The sequence below is a fragment of the Muntiacus reevesi genome, chromosome 6 (genome assembly GCF_963930625.1).
Source record: "Muntiacus reevesi chromosome 6, mMunRee1.1, whole genome shotgun sequence".
Classification (NCBI taxonomy): domain Eukaryota; kingdom Metazoa; phylum Chordata; class Mammalia; order Artiodactyla; family Cervidae; genus Muntiacus; species Muntiacus reevesi.
Genome location: NC_089254.1, coordinates 10678443 through 10697589, shown reverse-complemented (window position 1 = coordinate 10697589; position 19147 = coordinate 10678443). Strand labels below are relative to the sequence as shown.

Sequence of the window (19147 nt, the reverse complement as noted above, 5' to 3'; positions counted from 1 at the left end):
ACTGAAGCCTGCCAGGCTCCTAGTCCACGGAATTCTCCAGGAAAGAATAGAGTGGGTTGCTATTCCCTCCTCCAGGGGATCTTCCCTACCCAGGGACTGAACCTGGGTCTCCTCACTGCAGGGGACCATCTTCACCATCTGAGCCACCAGGGAAGCCCGTATCTTTGTAGAAAGCTAAATAGATAGCATACGCCTACATTTCTAATCTAATTAAAGGATCTAATGTAATAAGCTCCGCTTCCTTGGGCCCTAGGAGTTTCACACTTTCTGCCCGCCAAAGACACGGGCTTTGTGCTTTCAAAGTGTGGATTCAGGCCTCTACATGATGCTGCAAGTTGGAACCTTGTGCAATCACGCCCAGGTCATTTCCCTCAAGCCTGTCGACTTCCCATCTCTGACACAATGCTTCATCTGGGTCATCCCCGCCGAGCCACGGGAGAAAGTTTGGGGCTAGGTTCAGCTTGGCGGGGAATTCCTCTCCCCCGCACACACTTTCCTGCGCAGGGAGGCGCCCGGGTCACAGGCTCACGGGGCATGAATCAGCCTCCCCTCCAGGCTCCACGAAGGCGCGCTCCGCCCTGTCCCGTCTCTGAGGGCCGCTAACCCTACAAAAGCAGCGGCACCCACCGCGCAGGATCCAGACCGCCCGGAGGTTGGACGCCGCGCACCCTCCTCCCCTCCTCTCGCCGGCACCGTCTGAATCGGACACCATGGACTCGGTTCGCCCCCTCTGGCTGATGCTTCTGTCGCTGCTCCTCGTGGGAACTGCGCTGGGAGATGCCCCGCAGGCGCCGCCAGGTACCCCCCAACCCGCGCGTCCGGGGGACCCCTCTTCGCCCTGGCCAGGCGGCAGGGGCTCCGCGGACCCCGACACCCGCCCTCTGTGCCCTACTTTCCCCTAATTCCTGCCGTGCACCCCAAGTTTGCACTTTCTGTCTCTGTAAGGCCCTTCTGCTGGGCTGGGAAGCTGCTGGGACCGAACTCCCCACCCCCACACCCCGGGGAAGCCTCTCCCGCCTCCGAGATGCGGCTGACCTCCTCTGACTCTGGCTCCCCTGCCCCTCCTGTAGGAAATAACGCGGAGATCTGCCTCCTGCCCCCGGACGAAGGGCCCTGCCGGGCGCGGATCCCCAGTTACTACTACGACAGGTACACGCAGAGCTGCCGCGAGTTCATGTACGGCGGCTGCGAGGGCAATGCCAACAATTTTGAAACTTTGGAGGCCTGCAACGAAGCGTGCTGGAAGATTGAGAGTAAGTGCTCGCTCCCACGCCCAGGACTCCTGTAAGGCAGGCAGAGAAGGGCTAAGTGGGAAATGAGCTTACTTTTCACATCCCATTTTCTATAGTAAGTTTCATCCTTGATTTTCTCCGATATTGTCAGGCTTATTGCTTTTCAGTTGACTAAAAGTGATCATGAAACTTTCAACGACAAACATTTCCTCTCCCTTAATTGGCATGTATCATAATTCAGTGTGTGTGCAGACTCCGGAAAGATTTCACCTAAGGCATAAGGATGCAAGAGGTCATGTATTAGGTGCAACATAAGTGCCTGTCTGTATTTATCGTTAGTTCTAAACCTATGGTTTTTATGCCTCCTTGAGAGGGCATTTTTCTCTTGTCCACTGTGTAGCAATCTGAAATACTTGCAGTGGCTTTTGTTATTAAAGTCTGAATTTAGCTAATTATAAGCTTACTTTTGTCCCTTGATACCCAAAGAGATCTTGGGTTAGTATAGAGATATAAAAAAATATAGAGATTCACAATGCTGTTTGCAATTTTATTTTAATTATGTTTACTGTCTCTATGAAGGCCTGTAACAGAACATGGGGCTCAGCTGTTAAAGGAACTGAGCCAGGGAAAAATGTGTATCCCTATGAATAAGTTTGATTAATTTCATACGTAGAAACAATCAGAACACTCTGAGAGAATAATCTTTCCAGTAAGCATGAAAAATTTATCATAGCTGAGTCAGGTCTGGAGACACTGTTAAAAAAAAACAAAACAAAAGCTGAATAAAGTTGTTTCTCATTGTCTGTGCTGACTGGTTCCAAGACCCCAACTCTCCGATGCCAACATCCACAGTTTTTGCATAGAACCTGTGCACACTCTCCCTTAAACTTTAAATCATCTCTAGATTCCTTACCAGCATAGGACAAATCCAAGCTTTGTTTTTCTTTCAATGAACTTTCAGGAATTATTTTTTCCTGAATATTTTCTCTCTGGGCTGGTTGAATCTGCAGAATGCAGGACCCAAGGATACAAAATCTTGTTGTAGCTGGACCAATGGGCAATCTTTTGGGCGTTTACTAGCCCAGCACTAAATATCATGCCTCCCATCCCCACCACCACTCTACCCCTGGCCACCACCAGTGGTTTCTGAAAATACAGTCAAGTCTTAAAGGAAGAGTAAGACGGCTGATTTTTTACTTAGATTGTATTATGCCCTCGTTTTCCTAGAAGTTCCCAAAATTTGCCGGTTAAAGGTGAATAAGAAGCAGTGTGGGGAGCTCAGAGAACAGTACTTCTTCAATCTAAGCTCTATGACATGTGAAAAGTTCAAATCTGGTGGGTGTCACAGCAATGAGAACCGGTTCCCGGATGAAGCCGCGTGTATGGACTTCTGCGCGCCAAAGAGAGGTAAATGCTCCCTTCTTTATTTAGACTTTAGGGTGAAAACATTAATAACTTGATATGAAATTAACCTGGTTTGCATGCTGATGATTTCACATATAATATGATACCAGTCTGCACACTACTGCCCTGTGAGGGAATATTTTTACATGCAAGAGTGCGAGCTAGAAGTTTAGTAACTTGCCAAGTTCTCAGGGCTGGAAAGTGACGAAGCTATGATTCAAGCTTTTACTTCCTCTTCTGTATTGTTTCTTTAGAACTATTTCTCATCTATTTAACTTGCACATAAAATAACTACAGTGTTCATTAATGAATGACATGTATGAAATCAGGTGTATATATAAGATAGTGTGACAGAGAGACTTAAGCTTAAGGTTTCACCACCTGAAATTTTCTAAACTTTTTCATTAGATTTCTGTGTTCTTTAGTAATTACAGATTGTAGCACAAATTGATCTCTCCTCCCCATGTTTTACCTACATACTCCATGCGATCCCTAAAATGATGGGTTACTTGGGTAGTGGGTAATTTTGGCAGAGACAGTCCTGGCGTTTTCTGTAGGCACGGCAGAGACATGTACACATAGATAAGTTCAACAAACAAGGAAAATTTGCCTTGGCAGTCTCTGATAAAGCTCTGTAGTTATACCGTGTTGAGTATGCAAAATCTTGAATTAATGAGGAGTTGCTTGTTGCTGGTCTTTTCCTAAATTGTTTATGTAAATGTAAGTGTTCCAGTGGCTACCTGGGAATTAGATACATGTATTCTTGATTAATAATGGAAGGAGAGCTGATAGAAACATTGAAAATAAAACTACCAACACAAGAGAGTGTGCCAAAATCTGTCACATATTTTCTCTTGAAACATAGCTCATTTTTACTTGACCATATATGTTTTGGGGGTTTAATTTCTTTACACATTCAAATGATACAAGGATATAGCTTGAAATTTTGTCTACTCCGTAAGAATTTATAATTAACAAACTATGTGTTTGAAATTTGAGGCTCACTTTTTAAATGGCTTAGTATAATATTTTGGATTCAGAAAGATGCTTCTGTGGGATTAGACGTTCTTCAGTTACTTCAGTAATCAGCATAGCTTATTATTTCCAGTATTACTGCATTTCTAATTTTCTTTTCTTTTCCATTAAGCTCCAGCATTTTGCTACAGCCCAAAAGATGAGGGGCTGTGTTCTGCTAATGTCACTCGCTATTATTTTAACCCAAGACACAAAGCCTGTGAGGCCTTCACCTATACTGGCTGTGGAGGGAATAACAATAATTTTGTCAACTTGAAGGACTGCAAACGCACTTGTGTAAAACGTAATGTTTTGATTTTTTTTCTTATTCAGTTTTTAAACTAACTTTATACATAATTCATAAACAAAATTATTTTATATACCCATTTTACTAATAGCATATTGCCATTTCTAGACTACTTCTACATAAATAGCACTTCAGTACTGATCAGTTTTATCTAAATGGTTACACAGTCTAACTACAGTAAGCAGTAGCTGTGTCCTGATATTTTAAAGGTAGAATGTTATTAACATAGTGGATAGTCAGTAAAACTGACTTTATATTCATTAAAAGTGAGACGAGGTGGGTTTATAAGCATGTCAGAAATGGTGATTTATAATGAGCCTACAGACTGGGGATATATGATGTTTATTTTTATTTTCTTGATCTTAGCCTTGAAGAAAGAAAAGAACAAGAAGATGCCAAGACTTCTCTTTGCCAGTAGAAGACTGAAAATTAAGAAGAAGCAATTTTAACCAGCTTTTTTTTTTTCTGTATGTCATCTTGTGAATGTCCTTATGGTTATATCTGAAGGACGACATGGTAACACAGGCAAGCGAATCATTAGTGTTATTCACCAGTTCTTACATGTTACATTTTTTATTTGTGTATTTTTAATACATAAGTAGCTGCTATTCAAATGTGAATCTATTGTTTTAAATATGCTATTCAACTATTTTTTTTATGAGGTTAAATTCTTGCTGTGTGTAAGATATAAAAGCAAATATGACTCACTCATTTCTTGGGGTTGCCCTCCCTGATTTCAGAAGATGATTGTAACTGAAAAACATGAGACAATATACTCATATTTTTTAACATATAGGATCATAAAAAGGAGCAGCAAATATATTTAATTTTGCATTTAAAAATTAGATTATATTTTAGGCCCAAGGAGACAAATTTGAAAATTTACCAATACTTTAAAAAATGTTACAAATGCTAGTATGTAGATCCTGCTAGCTTACTTCCATTTCTGTTGTGTCATTTAAAAGATAATAAATTAACGTTTTTGACTGAATTAAAAAGCTAGTACACTAATTATATCAGAAATGTTCTCCTCAGAGGGGGAAAATTCTCTCTGCTCATCTATCCATCCATCCCCACTCAGCATATGTTGTTAAAATTTTTGTACTGTGTTTATATTATATCAGAGACAATGCATACATTTAATAAGTTAAATTCCACTAATAAAATATTTATGATAAATATGATCATTTCATTTAAACACTTTTTTCTTTCTCTGTAACAAGGTTTTTTAAAAAATTTCTACATTTTCTTGGCAAGAGTAATATTTAAAAGTATGCCCCTGATCTGGCAAAAGTATAAGTACGTTTGTGCTTTTCTTGAACAATCCTTCTTTTAAAAATCTATCCCAAAGGTATGACAACAACAACAAAAATGAAAATGCTATATGCCTTGGTTGATGTATTATTTGGAATAACATAACTGGAAACAAATGAGACACTTATCATTAGGGGGTTGGTTGAAGAAATTATAGATGAAAAGTGAGCAAATTATTTATATGTGAATATCATCTGATCCTCAGAATACATTTAAAAAACCAGGGTCTAGAACAATGTGACTAAATACACATAGACAAGTAATAGAAGATACAAAGGTATTATATTAAAAATGGTTACCTATAAGATGAAGGAAGATGTGACTGTACCTTACTATATAGTTTTGATCTTGAACCATGTAAATTTTCGTGTCATTTAAAACTAAAATTTAAAAAATAAAAAGCATTTTTCTAAATTTGGAAACCAACCAAAACAACTGAACCTAAATTAATATTAAATAATGGCATAACTGTGAGAAGGGTATATGATTATTTTCAGTGACTTTCAAAGCCAGTAATTTGACTATGTATCTTTTGGAAAATATAATCCAAGAGTCAAATAAATTCTGAAAATGCATTTTGTAATGTTATTTTGAACCTATTATATATAGACTACTATATTATATATTCTATAAAAATGTGTCTCCCACCCTTTCATTGCAAAGTCTTTGGATCAATGACAATCCAGCAGTACTAGGTACAGCTACTGCCCAGATTATAGTCACTAAGAGAAACCAGAGGTCTTGAGAGTAATCTGAGTGTAGACCTGGGACAAGAAATCTGTAAGATGAACCTGGGCCATTTCATTAAAAAAAGCAAGGAAACTATGAAAGCCTAATGAGTCCTATCATAGGAACAGGAGAGTACCATTAGGGAGTGAGGCAATATGAGCATCAAAACAAATATTGACCACAATATAGGTAAGTATATGAATATAAATATAACATGAGTTAATCATTACACACACACACATACGCACCTGCTTGGTGACTCTTGAAGGTTGCTAGAGCACTCTCTCATTACTTTGAAAACTAATGAATTAAGAGAAATAATAAAGGACTTATTCTTTTTTATTTAGTCTTAAAAACTAAATAGTGTATGAGAGAAAGTTACTCACAGAGGAATCCCAGCTAATACAGGCGATAACATGTTAGAAGATAACCCTAGTGAAAGTGTGTATCTAGGTAATGATTATATGTGGATGCTGAAACCAGAGAATGAAAGATTGATGGAGAACAGTTTCATGGAGCAATGAGACTAATGGATAATTTTAACCTTACTAAAAGTGTGCCAACACACATTCTTCACTTCTGGATATGAGGTAACAAGAAATGGACACCCCGTCCAATGAGCTGATCTTGCAGACAGAAGGAGAGAAAAAAATTTAAGCCTAAAGTTAAGCAAGTCTCTAAACCTCATTACCTATCATTGTACTGCCACATTGTAAGGCAACTTGGGAATAAAGGAGCAAGTTCTAAGAGACCAGGGAAAGTCAATCAGCCAAATCCATAATACTGGACACTTTATAAGACAAACATCCTAGTTTCTCCAACAAACCAAAGACATTTTTAAAAAAGGAGGAAAAAGAGGAGGAGGCGGTGCTTTTATAGAGTATGAGATGTGACAACAACAAAAAAGCATGTCATCAAAAGTTTTCAGTTGAATAAGGCCTGTATTTGGGACTTTCTTGGTGGTTTCAGAGAATGATTACAGCAGAAGGATCTTGTATGTGTTCTGGGATTTTGAGTGAGTGACACAGGGTCTTTGTGGGAGACTTGGGGAGTTCCAAGCACTACAGGGAAAGCTTGACTTGCTATTCGTCGCCTTTAGCCTGGATCATGGACCTGACTTAGCTTACAGCTGCAGTTTTCTATTCAGCAAGGGTCAAAAGTGGACTTTTATACAACTGTCCTAATACTCCAAACCTCTACAGTTTTAATTCAATGAAGTAATAAATAAAGCTGCTGTAGGACGTTCTGCAGTCGAAGGGAAATTCCTTCTTGCCACAATCAGCTTGAAGACAAGTCACTACTGTGGTTTCACCAGACAGACTGATTAAAAGAAATGTCCCAGTCTGTGACATGAAAAAGGAATGGACTAGCTTTTAATATCACATTCACTTACTGAAAAAAATTATGGACTACCACCCATGTATACATACTGTACATGTTCACTCATAGAAACTGCACCTGGAGCCTTTCAGATTCTTGAATCACAGTACCTCCAAAGTGTTAGTCACTCCGTTGTGTCCAACTCTTTGTGACCCCATGGACTGTAGTCAGTCCTCCAGGCTCCTCTGTCCACGGATTCTCAAGGCAAGAATACTGGAGTGGGTAGCCATTCCCTTCTCCAGGAGGTCTTTCTGACCCAGGGATTGAAGCTAGGTCTCCTGTCTTTTAGGCAGATTCTTTACCTACAATCTGAGCCACCAGGGAAGTCTCACTATCTCCAAGTGTACATGCTATTTAGAAGTCTTGTAGACATTTAGGTAATGAAGTTTTTCAGGGAGGGATTGTCCTTTGGCATGACCTTCCTTATATTGTAACAGCGCTTGTAGAAGCTTGTCTTTACAAGTGTCGTGCTTCTAAAAAAAAAAAAAATTGATCTTCAGATAAAAATACAAAAAAAATAGAAAAGTGCAAACTGCAAATTTTAAATATTCATTGCCTATATATTCTGTCATAAATTTAGAGATGGAGGCAATCAAATGCAGAAATCAAAATCATCTAAAGTTATTTCCTCTCCCTTCACTCACATATTCAATTGGTTGCCAGGCATAATCTATTCAATCCTATTCTGTGTTGTGTGTGCTCAATCGAGTCTGACTCTTTGCAGCCCCATAGACTGTAGCCCGCCATGCTCCTCTGTTCATGGGATTCTCCAGGCAAGAATATTGAAGCGGGTTGCCATTTCCTGCTCCCGGGGATCCTCCCAACCCAGTGATTGAACCCATGTCCCCTGTGTCTCCTCATTGGCAGGTGGATTTTTCACTAGTTCCACCAGGGAAGCACATGCCTATTTGAAGCCTCTTTGTTCCAGGAAAATTAAAATATTTCCCCAAGTTTCCTTCCTGTCTTTGTCTGCTCCATACCCAATCATTCGCACTGATGCCCAAGAAATATTTATAAAAAAGTCTTATCAGTTTACTCTTCTGCTTAAAACTCTTCATTGATTTTCTATTGAATCTTCACATTACTGTCCAAGCCCTTGTGTGTCATTTAAGACTTCTTACAAGTAGACCATAGTATTCTCCTCCAGATTGATCTACCCCATTCCACCATCATCTGTAACCTACAATTCAGCTGCACTAGATTATGTACAGTTTCCAAAACATGTCCTACTGCCTTATTTTTGTATAATATGGTTATCAAATTTTGTGCATTAGAACCATCTGGACAGCCAGGCACTTATGCAGACTTCTAAGCCCCATGTCCAAGTGTTTTGATTTAGTGATTTGAGTTGACACTCAAAAGATATACATTAAAAACACTGACTCCTCACTAAGAAAATGAAGACCCAAAGAGGTGCAAATTTGTATCTTTTTCTCCTGTTAATCTAAGATCAGTTTAATTCTCAGGTCCAGCCAAAAACTCTAAGAGGGTAAAGCTGAAATTTTACCTTCCCTACGAAAGTGAGGGAGAGATAAAGACTTTCTCAGACAAACAAAAATGATAAACTATGTCAACAGCAGACTTGACTTGCAAGGAATATAAAAGAAGTTCTTCAGAGAAAAGAAAATTACATCAGAAACTCAGATCTACATGAAGAAAGAAGAGCATCAGAGAAGAAATAAATGAAAGCAAAGTAAAAAAAACAAAAACAAATAAAAACACTGACTCCAAATGATTAGGATGAATAGTTGAATCACACATTGAGGAACACTTGGCAAGTTGAATTGTCTTGTTGGTACAGCTTTTCTTGACCCATCTCAAGCAAGTTTAATCATTTGTCCCCTGGGCTTGGCTATACCTAATACAACTCCTAGACACACTACTATAGTATTTCTTTTCCTAGGAGTTTCATTGTTATAGTGTATGGGTTTTTCAAGCAAAATTAAAAGGATTTTCTTTCATTTTAAAACATATTATTATACCCACTGTATACTGTATAGAAAATAAAAACATAAGGATATATAAACAATCTAGTATTTCACCATCAAGTGATTAACAACAATATTTGTCTCCTTGAGGTGGAAATAACTTAGTCAAGAGGTTTGAGCATTTTTATGCTCTCAGTATATACTAACAAATTGCATTACAAAGTTAGTCAATTTATTCCCACCTAAGAATCTAAGAATGCACGCAAATGCCCAACAAATGGGTTTAAAATAAACAGAAAAATCACTTAGTTATAATTAAGTGGTGTCTAATCATTATTGGATTATTAGGTATCTAACAACAGACTATTTTGGTCATAACTAGTGTTTTGGTCATCTGATGCTAACAGTCGACTCAGTGGAAAAGCCCCTGGTGCTGGGAAAGACTGAGGGCAGGAGGAGAAGAAGGTATCAGAGGATGAGATGGCTGGATGGCATCACTGATGCAATGGACATGAACTTGGGCAAACTCTGGGAGATGGTGAGGGACAGGGAAGCCTCGCGTGTTGCAGTCCGTGGGGTCACAAAGAATCGGACATGACTGGGCAACTGAGCAGCAACAACAGATTATTAGACTAGCTTCCTTGCTGGCTCTGAAGGTAAAGAATCAGCCTGAAATGAAGGAGACCCAGGTTCGATCCCGGGGTCAGGAAGATCCCCTGAAGAAGGGAATGGCTACCTACTCCAGTGTTCTTATCTAAAGAAGCCCATGGACAGAGGAACCTGGCAGGCTAGAGTTCATGGCATCACAGAGTCAGACACAGTTGAATGACTAAAACACTTAATCATTATTTTAGTTGGTATTTCCAAGATTATTACTAAATGTTGCACTTAAAATTATTTATTTCCTCTCATTAAAGGTTATATTTTCCTTTAAACTTAGCTTATAATGTTAACATAAAAATAGCGCTAATATTTTTATAATTTAAATTTTAACCATGAATTGCTTCAAACATATAAAAAATTACAGGAAACCATATAACTGACCCAATTTAAAAACAAGATAGGAGTTTGCCGAATTTGTTTCAGTTGCTTTTTCTGTTTTCAGAAATGAAATGTTGTAAACAGAGCTTAAGACTCAAATGTTCCTCTGTCACCCTCTCTCCCCCTCACTCTCCTAAGAGTAGCTGATCTCCTAATATTGGAGTATGTGGATATTTTAACGCTTGTATTATAAGCATGTTCACCCACAGCAATATGAAGCACAGATGTACGTGTCTTAAAATTACTTATATGGGGTCACACGCTGTGTATCCATTGTCATCATGCATTGCTACTACGATGTTGTGAAAGTGAAAGTGTCAGTCACTCAGTTGTGTTCAACTCTTCGCAACCCCATGCGCTGTAGACCACCAGGCTTCTCTGTCCATGGGATTTTCCAGACAAGAATACTGGAGTGGGTTGCCATTTCCTCCTCCAAGGGATATTCTTGACCCGGGGATTGAACCTGGGTCTCCTGGATTGCAGGCAGATTCTTACTGTCTGAGTCACTGGGGAGCCCATTATGTTTCAGGTATAGTCTATAAATCCACATTGCTACATGTAGAAGCTCTTCATTTATTTTGACTTCACAGTGTTATCCCAGTACATGAATATAGTACAGTATATTCATCCATTTCCCTATTGGTGGATATTTCCAAATTTTTGCTTTTGTAAACAATATAATAACAAGTGTTTATATACACATCTCATTGTACACATATATGGACCTAGAAATGAGGTTGCTAGTTAAAGACATGTTGATATTAATACCATTAAGCAGCAATGTATACAAATTTCTATTTCTTCAAGTTTTTGACAACACTGAGCAATCTCAAAGTCTTTAATTTGTTGCCATTCATATAACTGTGAAATTGTACCTCCCTGTTGTTTAATTTTATTCTCCTGATTAATGATGTTGAAAATAAGTTTTTCCTATTTTGTTGGACATTGTCATTTCCTCTTCTATAGGTTGTCCATTTGTATTTCTTCCACTTTTCCATTTGATTCTGTATTATTAATTTGTATATTTTTATGTATTCTGGGTAAGAATCCTTTGTTAAGTTACATGATTTACAGATATTTTCTTCCAATTTGAGGAAGATGTTATTTTGTTTTTCTTCTGCAAGTTGAATTGTGATGCCATATTATTTCATGATGTCATTAAGCAGGGTTCATTTAGCATTTTCTCAGCTCCTAAATTGATTATGTGACATCCTTACAAGTAAACAGGGTGTATGATACTTGTGCCAAAGTCTAGTAGATAGTTCCTCAAAACACAGTAACATTTTGAAAAAAGCAGTAAGAAAAATGCTATGTACTATAATAATTAATAGAGAGAATAGAAAAAGAAGCAATATTAGAAAAATCACTGGTTAAGAGTTTCTCCTAACTAAAAACATATGACTATATATTCAAGAAGCTCTACATACTCCAAACAGGATAAATCCAAAGATAAATACCACTGGCCACATCTCAGCCAAACTTCTGAAAACTAAAGTCAAATTGCAAATATTCATTTACCTAGAAAAAACAGACATAATATCCCCAAATGAGCATCAAAAAAACTGGTGACTGATATTTCAACAGAAACCATGAAAGTCAGAAAACGACAGACTAACTTTTTAAAGTTCTAAGCAAACAAACCCTGCAAACCAGTAATTGTATATCCAGCAAAAATATCCTTCAAAACGGAAGGACAAATGAAGATGTTTACATAAAACAAGATCCAAGAGAACTTGTTAGCAGATGTGTACTACAGAAAAGATTAATGGGAATTCTGAAGAAACATGATCCCAGATGGAAGCATGTAAGTACAAAATGAAATAAATGAAAGCACTAGAAAATGTGTGTGAAAAACTATAAATGAATATTTTGTTTAAATATATTGAGTACTATATCTTATACATTTAAAACATATAGGTTCTAGATACATGGAATTAATAGCACCAAAGGTAGGAGTGTTGGTTAATGGAAATAAATCCTTTCCAGTTTTTTTTATACTTTGGGGAATATTACAATTTACTAGCTAGAATACATATAGTAATCTAAGAGAAAGAAGAACAAAATATATAGAGCTAAAGAGTAAAGAGAGGAAAAGATAGGCTTATAGAAAAAATGGAATGTTTAATCCAAAGGAAATCAAGAAAAAAGAAATGAAGAAACAAAAGATGGGACAATTAGAAAATAATGGCAAGATAGTTGACTTAAACCCAACTAAGTAATATTATTAAATATAAATTGGCTAAACACTCCAATTAAGGGGAAAAATGGTCATATTGAATTAAAAAACAAAATTCAAGACCCAACTCAATAGTGTTTATAAAAGACATGCTTTATATACACATCATAAATATCTGAAATATCTGAAAATAAAAATAGACAGATATACCATATAAACACTAACTATGATAAAATGCTTTATTAATCTCAGACAAATACTTTGAGACAAGGAGAAGTCAAAACAAAAACAGACTTTCACAGCATTAAAGGGTTGATTTAATTAATAGGAGGATATGATAATTATAAATGCTTACATGCTTAAAAAATTTAATACATGAAAGAAAAATTGAGATAATTAAAAGGAGAAATAGACATATGTATAATTGTAGCATATAATTTGATATTTAAATACATTTCCTTCATAAATGAAAAAGTAGGAAAAATTAATGAGATAGGAAATTTAAACAACAAAATACTACACCTAACACATTCAGAATAAATATCGGTTTTAAGCCTATATGGAATATTTACCAAATGGACTTGCTGATCCATAGGTAAGTCTCAAAATACTCCAAATAATCAAAATCACAAAGAATATATTTCCTGATTACAAAATGAAAGTAGACATTTATAACAGAAAGATAGTTGGAAAACCTCTGAGTGTTTGGAAATTCGGTTCAGTTCAGTTGCTCAGTCGTGTCCGACTCTTTGTGACCCCATGGACAGCAGCATGCCAGGCTTCCCTATCCATCGCCAACTCCCAGAGTTTACTCAAATTTATGTCCATTGAGTCAGTGATGCCATACAACCATCTCATCCTCTGTTGCTCCTTTCTTCTCCCACCTTCAATCTTTCCCAGCATCAGGGTCTTTTCAAATGAGTCGGTTCTTTGCATCAGGTGGTCATAATATCTGAGTTTCAGCTTCAGCATCAGTTCTTCCAATGAATATTCAGGACTGATTTCCTTTAGGATGGACTGGTTGGATCTCCTTGCTGTCCAAGGGACTCTCAAGAGTCTTTTCCAACACCACAGTTCAAAAGCATCAATTCTTCAGTGCTCAGCTTTCTTTACAGTCCAACTCTCACATCCATACATGACCACTGGAAAAACCATAGCTTTGACTAGATGAACCTTTGTTGGCAAAGCAATGTCTCTGCTTTTTAATATGCTCTCTAAGTTGGTCAAAACTTTTCTTCCAAGGAGCAAGCATCTTTTAATTTCATGGTTGCAGTACCATCTGCAGTGATTTTGGAGTGCCCCCCGCCCCCCAAATAAAGTCTCTCACTGTTTCCACTGTTTCCCCATTCATTTGCCATGGAGTGATGGGACCAGATGCCATGATCTTAGTTTTCTGAATGTTGAGTTTTAAGCCAACTTTTTCACTCTCCTCTTTCACTTGCATCAAGAGACTCTTGAGTTCTTCTTCGCTTTCTGCCATAAGAGTGGTGTCATCTGTTTATCTGAGATTATTGATATTTCTCCTGGCAAACTTGTTTCCAGCTTGTGCTTCATTTAGCCCAGCATTTCTCATGATGTACTCTGCATATAAGTTAAATAAGCAGGGTGACAATATACAGCCTTGATACACTCTCTTTCCTATTTGGAACCAGTCTGTTGTTCCAGGTCCAGTTCTAACTGTTGCTTTCTGACCTGCATACAGACTTCTCAAGAGACAGGTCAGGTGATCTGGTATTCCCATCTATTTAAGAAATTTTCACATTTAATTTGTAAATTAAACACATACTATTACCTAAGAGAATACAGTTCAACTAAATGTAAATAAAAATCTGGCATATCAAAAATCAGGATGTGAGTTAAAATAGTGACTAAAGAGAAATTTATAGCTCTGAATTAGTAATCAAAAGGAAGAAAGAGGGCTTCCCTGGTGGCTCAGTGGTGATGAAACTACCTGCCAATTCAGGAAACACGGGTTGGATCCTTGATCCGTGAAGTTCCCACATGCCGTAGAGCAAATAAGCCCATGTGTCACATCTGCTGGGCCTGTGCTCCCGTGTCCAGGAGGCACAACTACTGAGCCCTTGTGCCAAGCAACTGGAGCCTGGGCATTCTAGAGCCAAGCCCATGCTCCACGAAGAGATGCCACTGCAGTGAGAAGCCCGCATTCTGCAGCTAGATGGTACCCCTTCTCTCTACAGCTAGAGAAAAGCCCACACGGTGATGAAGACCCAGTACAGCCAAAAATAAGTAAGCAAAATTAGTGTTTAAAAGAAAGATTTTAAAAGTTCTAATCTTCCATCTCAAGAAATCAGAAAACTTAACTGTACTAAACACATATTTAGGTACCCCAAAAAGTGCAGAAGAAAGGAATTTAATAAAATAACAACAATAATGAAAATGTTTAGAAAACTGACACAAATTTCAAGAAAATAGTCAACTTCTTTTCTTTGAAAAGATTAATCAAATATTTTGTTAATAGCAAGATTTTAAAGAAAAAAATGAACATAAATTATTACCATCACAAATAGAAAATCAGGCAATATTATAAATTATGAAGATGTTAAACATAACTTTAGTGGATATTGTTAGCAAATTCATAATGATAAATTTGGCAACTTAGATGAAACAGGCAAATCCCTTTAAAAATAAAAATGACAAAATGTGAATAGCTATATAATTTTAGGGGTCCAGAACAAAGTAACAATTAGAGAATCCTTGTTCAAACACTAATTAAGAATTTTTAAATGGTTACAATAAAAGATTAAACCTCGAGCAGAACCCTTATACATGCATGTGACTATATGGGCTGCATGCCCATTAAGCTGGACCTGTTTCCAAAACTAACATAAAAACAGGAAGACATTCTGAACATTCCCATCTGTTAAAGAAAGTGAAGCCATAATTCCACTTTAGCACAAAGAAAACTTTAGGCTCAGAGGGATACTGGTAAATTACTCCAGACATTTAAGAAAAAATAACCCCAACTTCCAAAATCTCTTCTAGAAGATAATAAAAAAGAAATAATTCCCATTTTCAAGATAAAAATCATTGGTAAAGTATTACAAGGAAGAAAAATTATAGGTCAATTACTTCCTTGTGAAAGATGCGTAAGACGTGAACAAGCAAGTACAAAGTGAAATCCAGTAATATACAACACATCATGAGTAACTGACATATATCCTAGTGGTGGTGTACAACATTTGTAACATAAGAAAATCAATCATTGTAATGGACCACATTAGCAAAATAAATGACAAATCGCATGATCATTTAAAAGATGCACAAAAGGCATTTGATAAAATTCAGTGTCAATTCATTGTTAAAAGAAACTCAACAAGGTAGGACTAGAGGAGATCCTCCTTCACCTGAAAAAGGGTGCCCACAAAAACCTACAGTTAACATCAAAATTAATGTTGAAATCTATGAAATTTAAGCTACATGAAGAGAAGAAGCAACACATCAAGGGGAGAGAGTGAAAAGGTGGTAGGGCCAAGAGACTGGAGTATCTGTTGTTCAGTTGCCAAGTCACTGACTCTTGCTACCTCATGGACTGCAGCACCGCAGGCTTCCCTGCCCCTCACCATCTCCTGGATTTTGCCTAAGTTCATGTCTATTGAATTGATGATGTCTTCCAACCATCTCATCCCCTGTTGCACGCTTCTTCTGCCTTCAATCTTTCCCAGCATCAGGGTCTTTTTCAATTAGACAGTTCTTTGCATCAGGTGGCCAAAGTATTGGTGTTTCAGCTTTAGCATCAGTCCTTCCAATGAGTATGTAGGGTTGATTTCCTTTAAGATTGACTGGTTTCATCTCCTTGCTGTCTGATGGACTCTCAAGAGTCTTCTCCAGCACCATAGTTTGAAAGCATCAATTTTTCAGCACTCTGTCTTCTTTATGAATCTGTACATGTCTATGGAAAGACCAGTAGTCTTGACTCTATGGATCTTTATCAGAAAAGTGATGTCTTTGCTTTTTAACACACTATCTAGGTTTGTCATAGACTGGAGTATATTGCTATTGAAATCTATTGCTGGTATTTGTTTTCCTCTGTGACTTAGTCTTTTTGCCTGAAACCCCAGACGATTTTTCTTTAACTTTACAGTCTAACAATTTATTGAGTAATATATCAAAATTGACCAAAATTTAAATATTTTAGTTGCTTTTCTTCTTGCCAGGCCACTTACATTATTTATACATGAACATGATTTGCTTTGCTTATTTTAAGCAATTTTTCTTGTTTTACTTAAACAATTTTCTTGTTTTTCTTGTTTTCTTGTTTTACTTGCATACTCATATACAAGTATATATTCTATACTTGTATCTAGTATTTTCCTTTTGAATAGTTCATGTCCTGGATGTTCTTGGTTTAACAAGAATGAGCATCCTTGTGGAGCACTATGAGAGGTTTGGGGGGCTTTGGGGGCTTCCTAGAGTTCTTAGCTTAGGAATGCTCTTTTCTGTTGGTGCACAGAATTGCAAAGACTTTACACACTGGCATGTCCTCTACTTCTGTGATTCTTGTACTTTCTATGAGATTCTTGCTTTCCATCATTTTCTTCCTTTTTTTCCATTCACTGTCAAGCCTCCTAAGGATATTTACTTCTCTTAGATTGCCTCACTGTCATCCTGGGCTCCCATGTAGTTCAGTGGTAAATTATTTGCCTGCCAATGCAGGGGGTGCAGGTTCGAACCCTGGCTTGGCAAGATCTCCCAGAGAAGGAAATGACAACCTACTCCAGTATTCTTGCCTGGGGAATCTCACGGACATAGGAGCCTGGTGGGCTACAGTCCACGGGGTTACAAAAGACACGACGTAGCAGCTAAAACAACAACACGCCACTTTAAACTATGCCTTCCCACGACTGCCACCTCTGGTTCTTCAGTGTCCATGTCTTTTCTCCTCCCCAACTCCCTAATAGTCATGGCTCCAGTTTGGGTAAAACCCTCTTTTCTTTTCTGAGTGTAATATTATCTGTATTTCACTAATTTGAGGAACCCACCACACTCCCCCATTTTTTGGCACAATCTTCACATTATTTCCTCAGTTACATGTGATCTGAAGTTTGTATAGTCCCTTTCTCCTAATTTTGCTCTAGATGTGAGTTACGGATGGTTCTTTTATATCTCTTTTATATATAAAAGATATGTATCTTTTATATCTTTTATGGATCCATACATCCTCAGAGGGTATGTGGAGAAGTTATTCCTTAAGTAACCACTATTATCCTAAGGAAACCTGACATCCCAAACATCGTTTTAAAACTGAAATAATCAAGGTTTAAGAACTATACGTCAATTTCCCTTTTTTAACCTATTCTGATATTTATGTTCATAACTCTTAATACGTACAGAATATAAATTACAGTTGACTCTTGAACAACACACGTTTGCACTGCACAGGCCCATTTATATGCAGGTTTTTAAAAATAAATATACTACCCATATTTTCATCTTACAGATCTTTGAATTAACTATGTTTGGGGAAAAGTTTCTGTTTGACTAGAGATCACATTAAGTGGAATCAAAAGAACTGGGGTTTGAGTTCTGATTCTATCTAACCTTTCTGCTTCCTGCCCTTGGGTTAGTCATTTATTAATTCCTTTGTTTCTGAGGCACAGTGGGTAGTACACATATTTTGGCTTGCACAAAAGCAGGTGTTGCTAATCCCTGAGTTGTTCAAGGGTCAACTCTATATGTTGACACTACCTTCAGAGTCTAAGCACCTTAACCCCATGAATCCATTTATAACTTTATCTTACCTATTATTTGAGGCTAATAGATTCTTCAGTGAAGATAGAAATTTGCAGTGGAGGCCAGCTGTTCCCCTCTGAGACTAAAATGAAGGTTAATCTTATATTAATTTTATATTTTGCTTTAACAGTTCTTTTGATATTTGATACTGAAGATGTCTGTCTTAACCATCCTCTCCTGAAAGATTTTCGTCTGAATCACAGCACTGTAATTCTCATGACAAATTGATATTCTGCATTGTGTTTTAATCTTTTCAGAAAACTTCTACTTGTAAAATACATTTTGTTTTATATAGAGGTTGTTCAGCTATAATTTTAAACAAGATATTCTCAGTCATTTTTTGTTTCTTGAGCTTACTTGAGCGAGAAGAATGATGGTATACCACCAATTTAATTATTACCTGCTAAACAAAACTTTTGTTTTAAATAGTAGTCTACAATTTTAAGCGAACAACCAAAGCTATTTACAACTTTTTAACAAATATTGCTGTCTGCAATAAAATGTTATGTTATAAATCAAACTTTTGTATGCAAATGTCACTTCTTGTAACTAATAATCAAGGCAAGCCTTAACTCAAGATTACGAGTTATGCTTCAAGGAGGTAATTATCTTTAAAATCAGGACATTTCTAAATTATTGTCATTGGTTTAAACATTTAACTACTGAAGACCAGTATCTGCCCTTCTTAGAAAATAGACAAATGGTTATTTCTTGACTTTCTTTTCTAAAGATTTATATTAATTTTTATAATATCACAGCATTTCATTCCTCTTTAAAAGCAATTTCTTCACTATATTGATACATTTACTTTCCAGGTTAATTTCAAAATTTATTTTTCAAGCTAAAAGTACTCCCATCCCATTAGTTGGGT

The 19147-nt window shown here is 37.2% G+C and overlaps 2 protein-coding genes across 3 annotated transcripts in view; one reads left to right on the top strand and one right to left on the bottom strand.

The window, feature by feature from the left end:
* GNGT1 (G protein subunit gamma transducin 1) overlaps positions 1–19147 on the bottom strand; it is a 236314-nt gene that overhangs the window by 24515 nt on the left and 192652 nt on the right. The gene's annotated exons all lie outside the window — the stretch shown is intronic.
* Positions 448–5141, top strand: TFPI2 (tissue factor pathway inhibitor 2). Its single transcript, XM_065939351.1, has 5 exons — positions 448–798; positions 1071–1253; positions 2460–2639; positions 3784–3954; positions 4324–5141. The coding sequence occupies exons 1-5, from the start codon at positions 711–713 to the stop codon at positions 4404–4406; spliced, it is 705 nt and encodes a 234-aa protein (XP_065795423.1). The 5' UTR covers positions 448–710; the 3' UTR covers positions 4407–5141.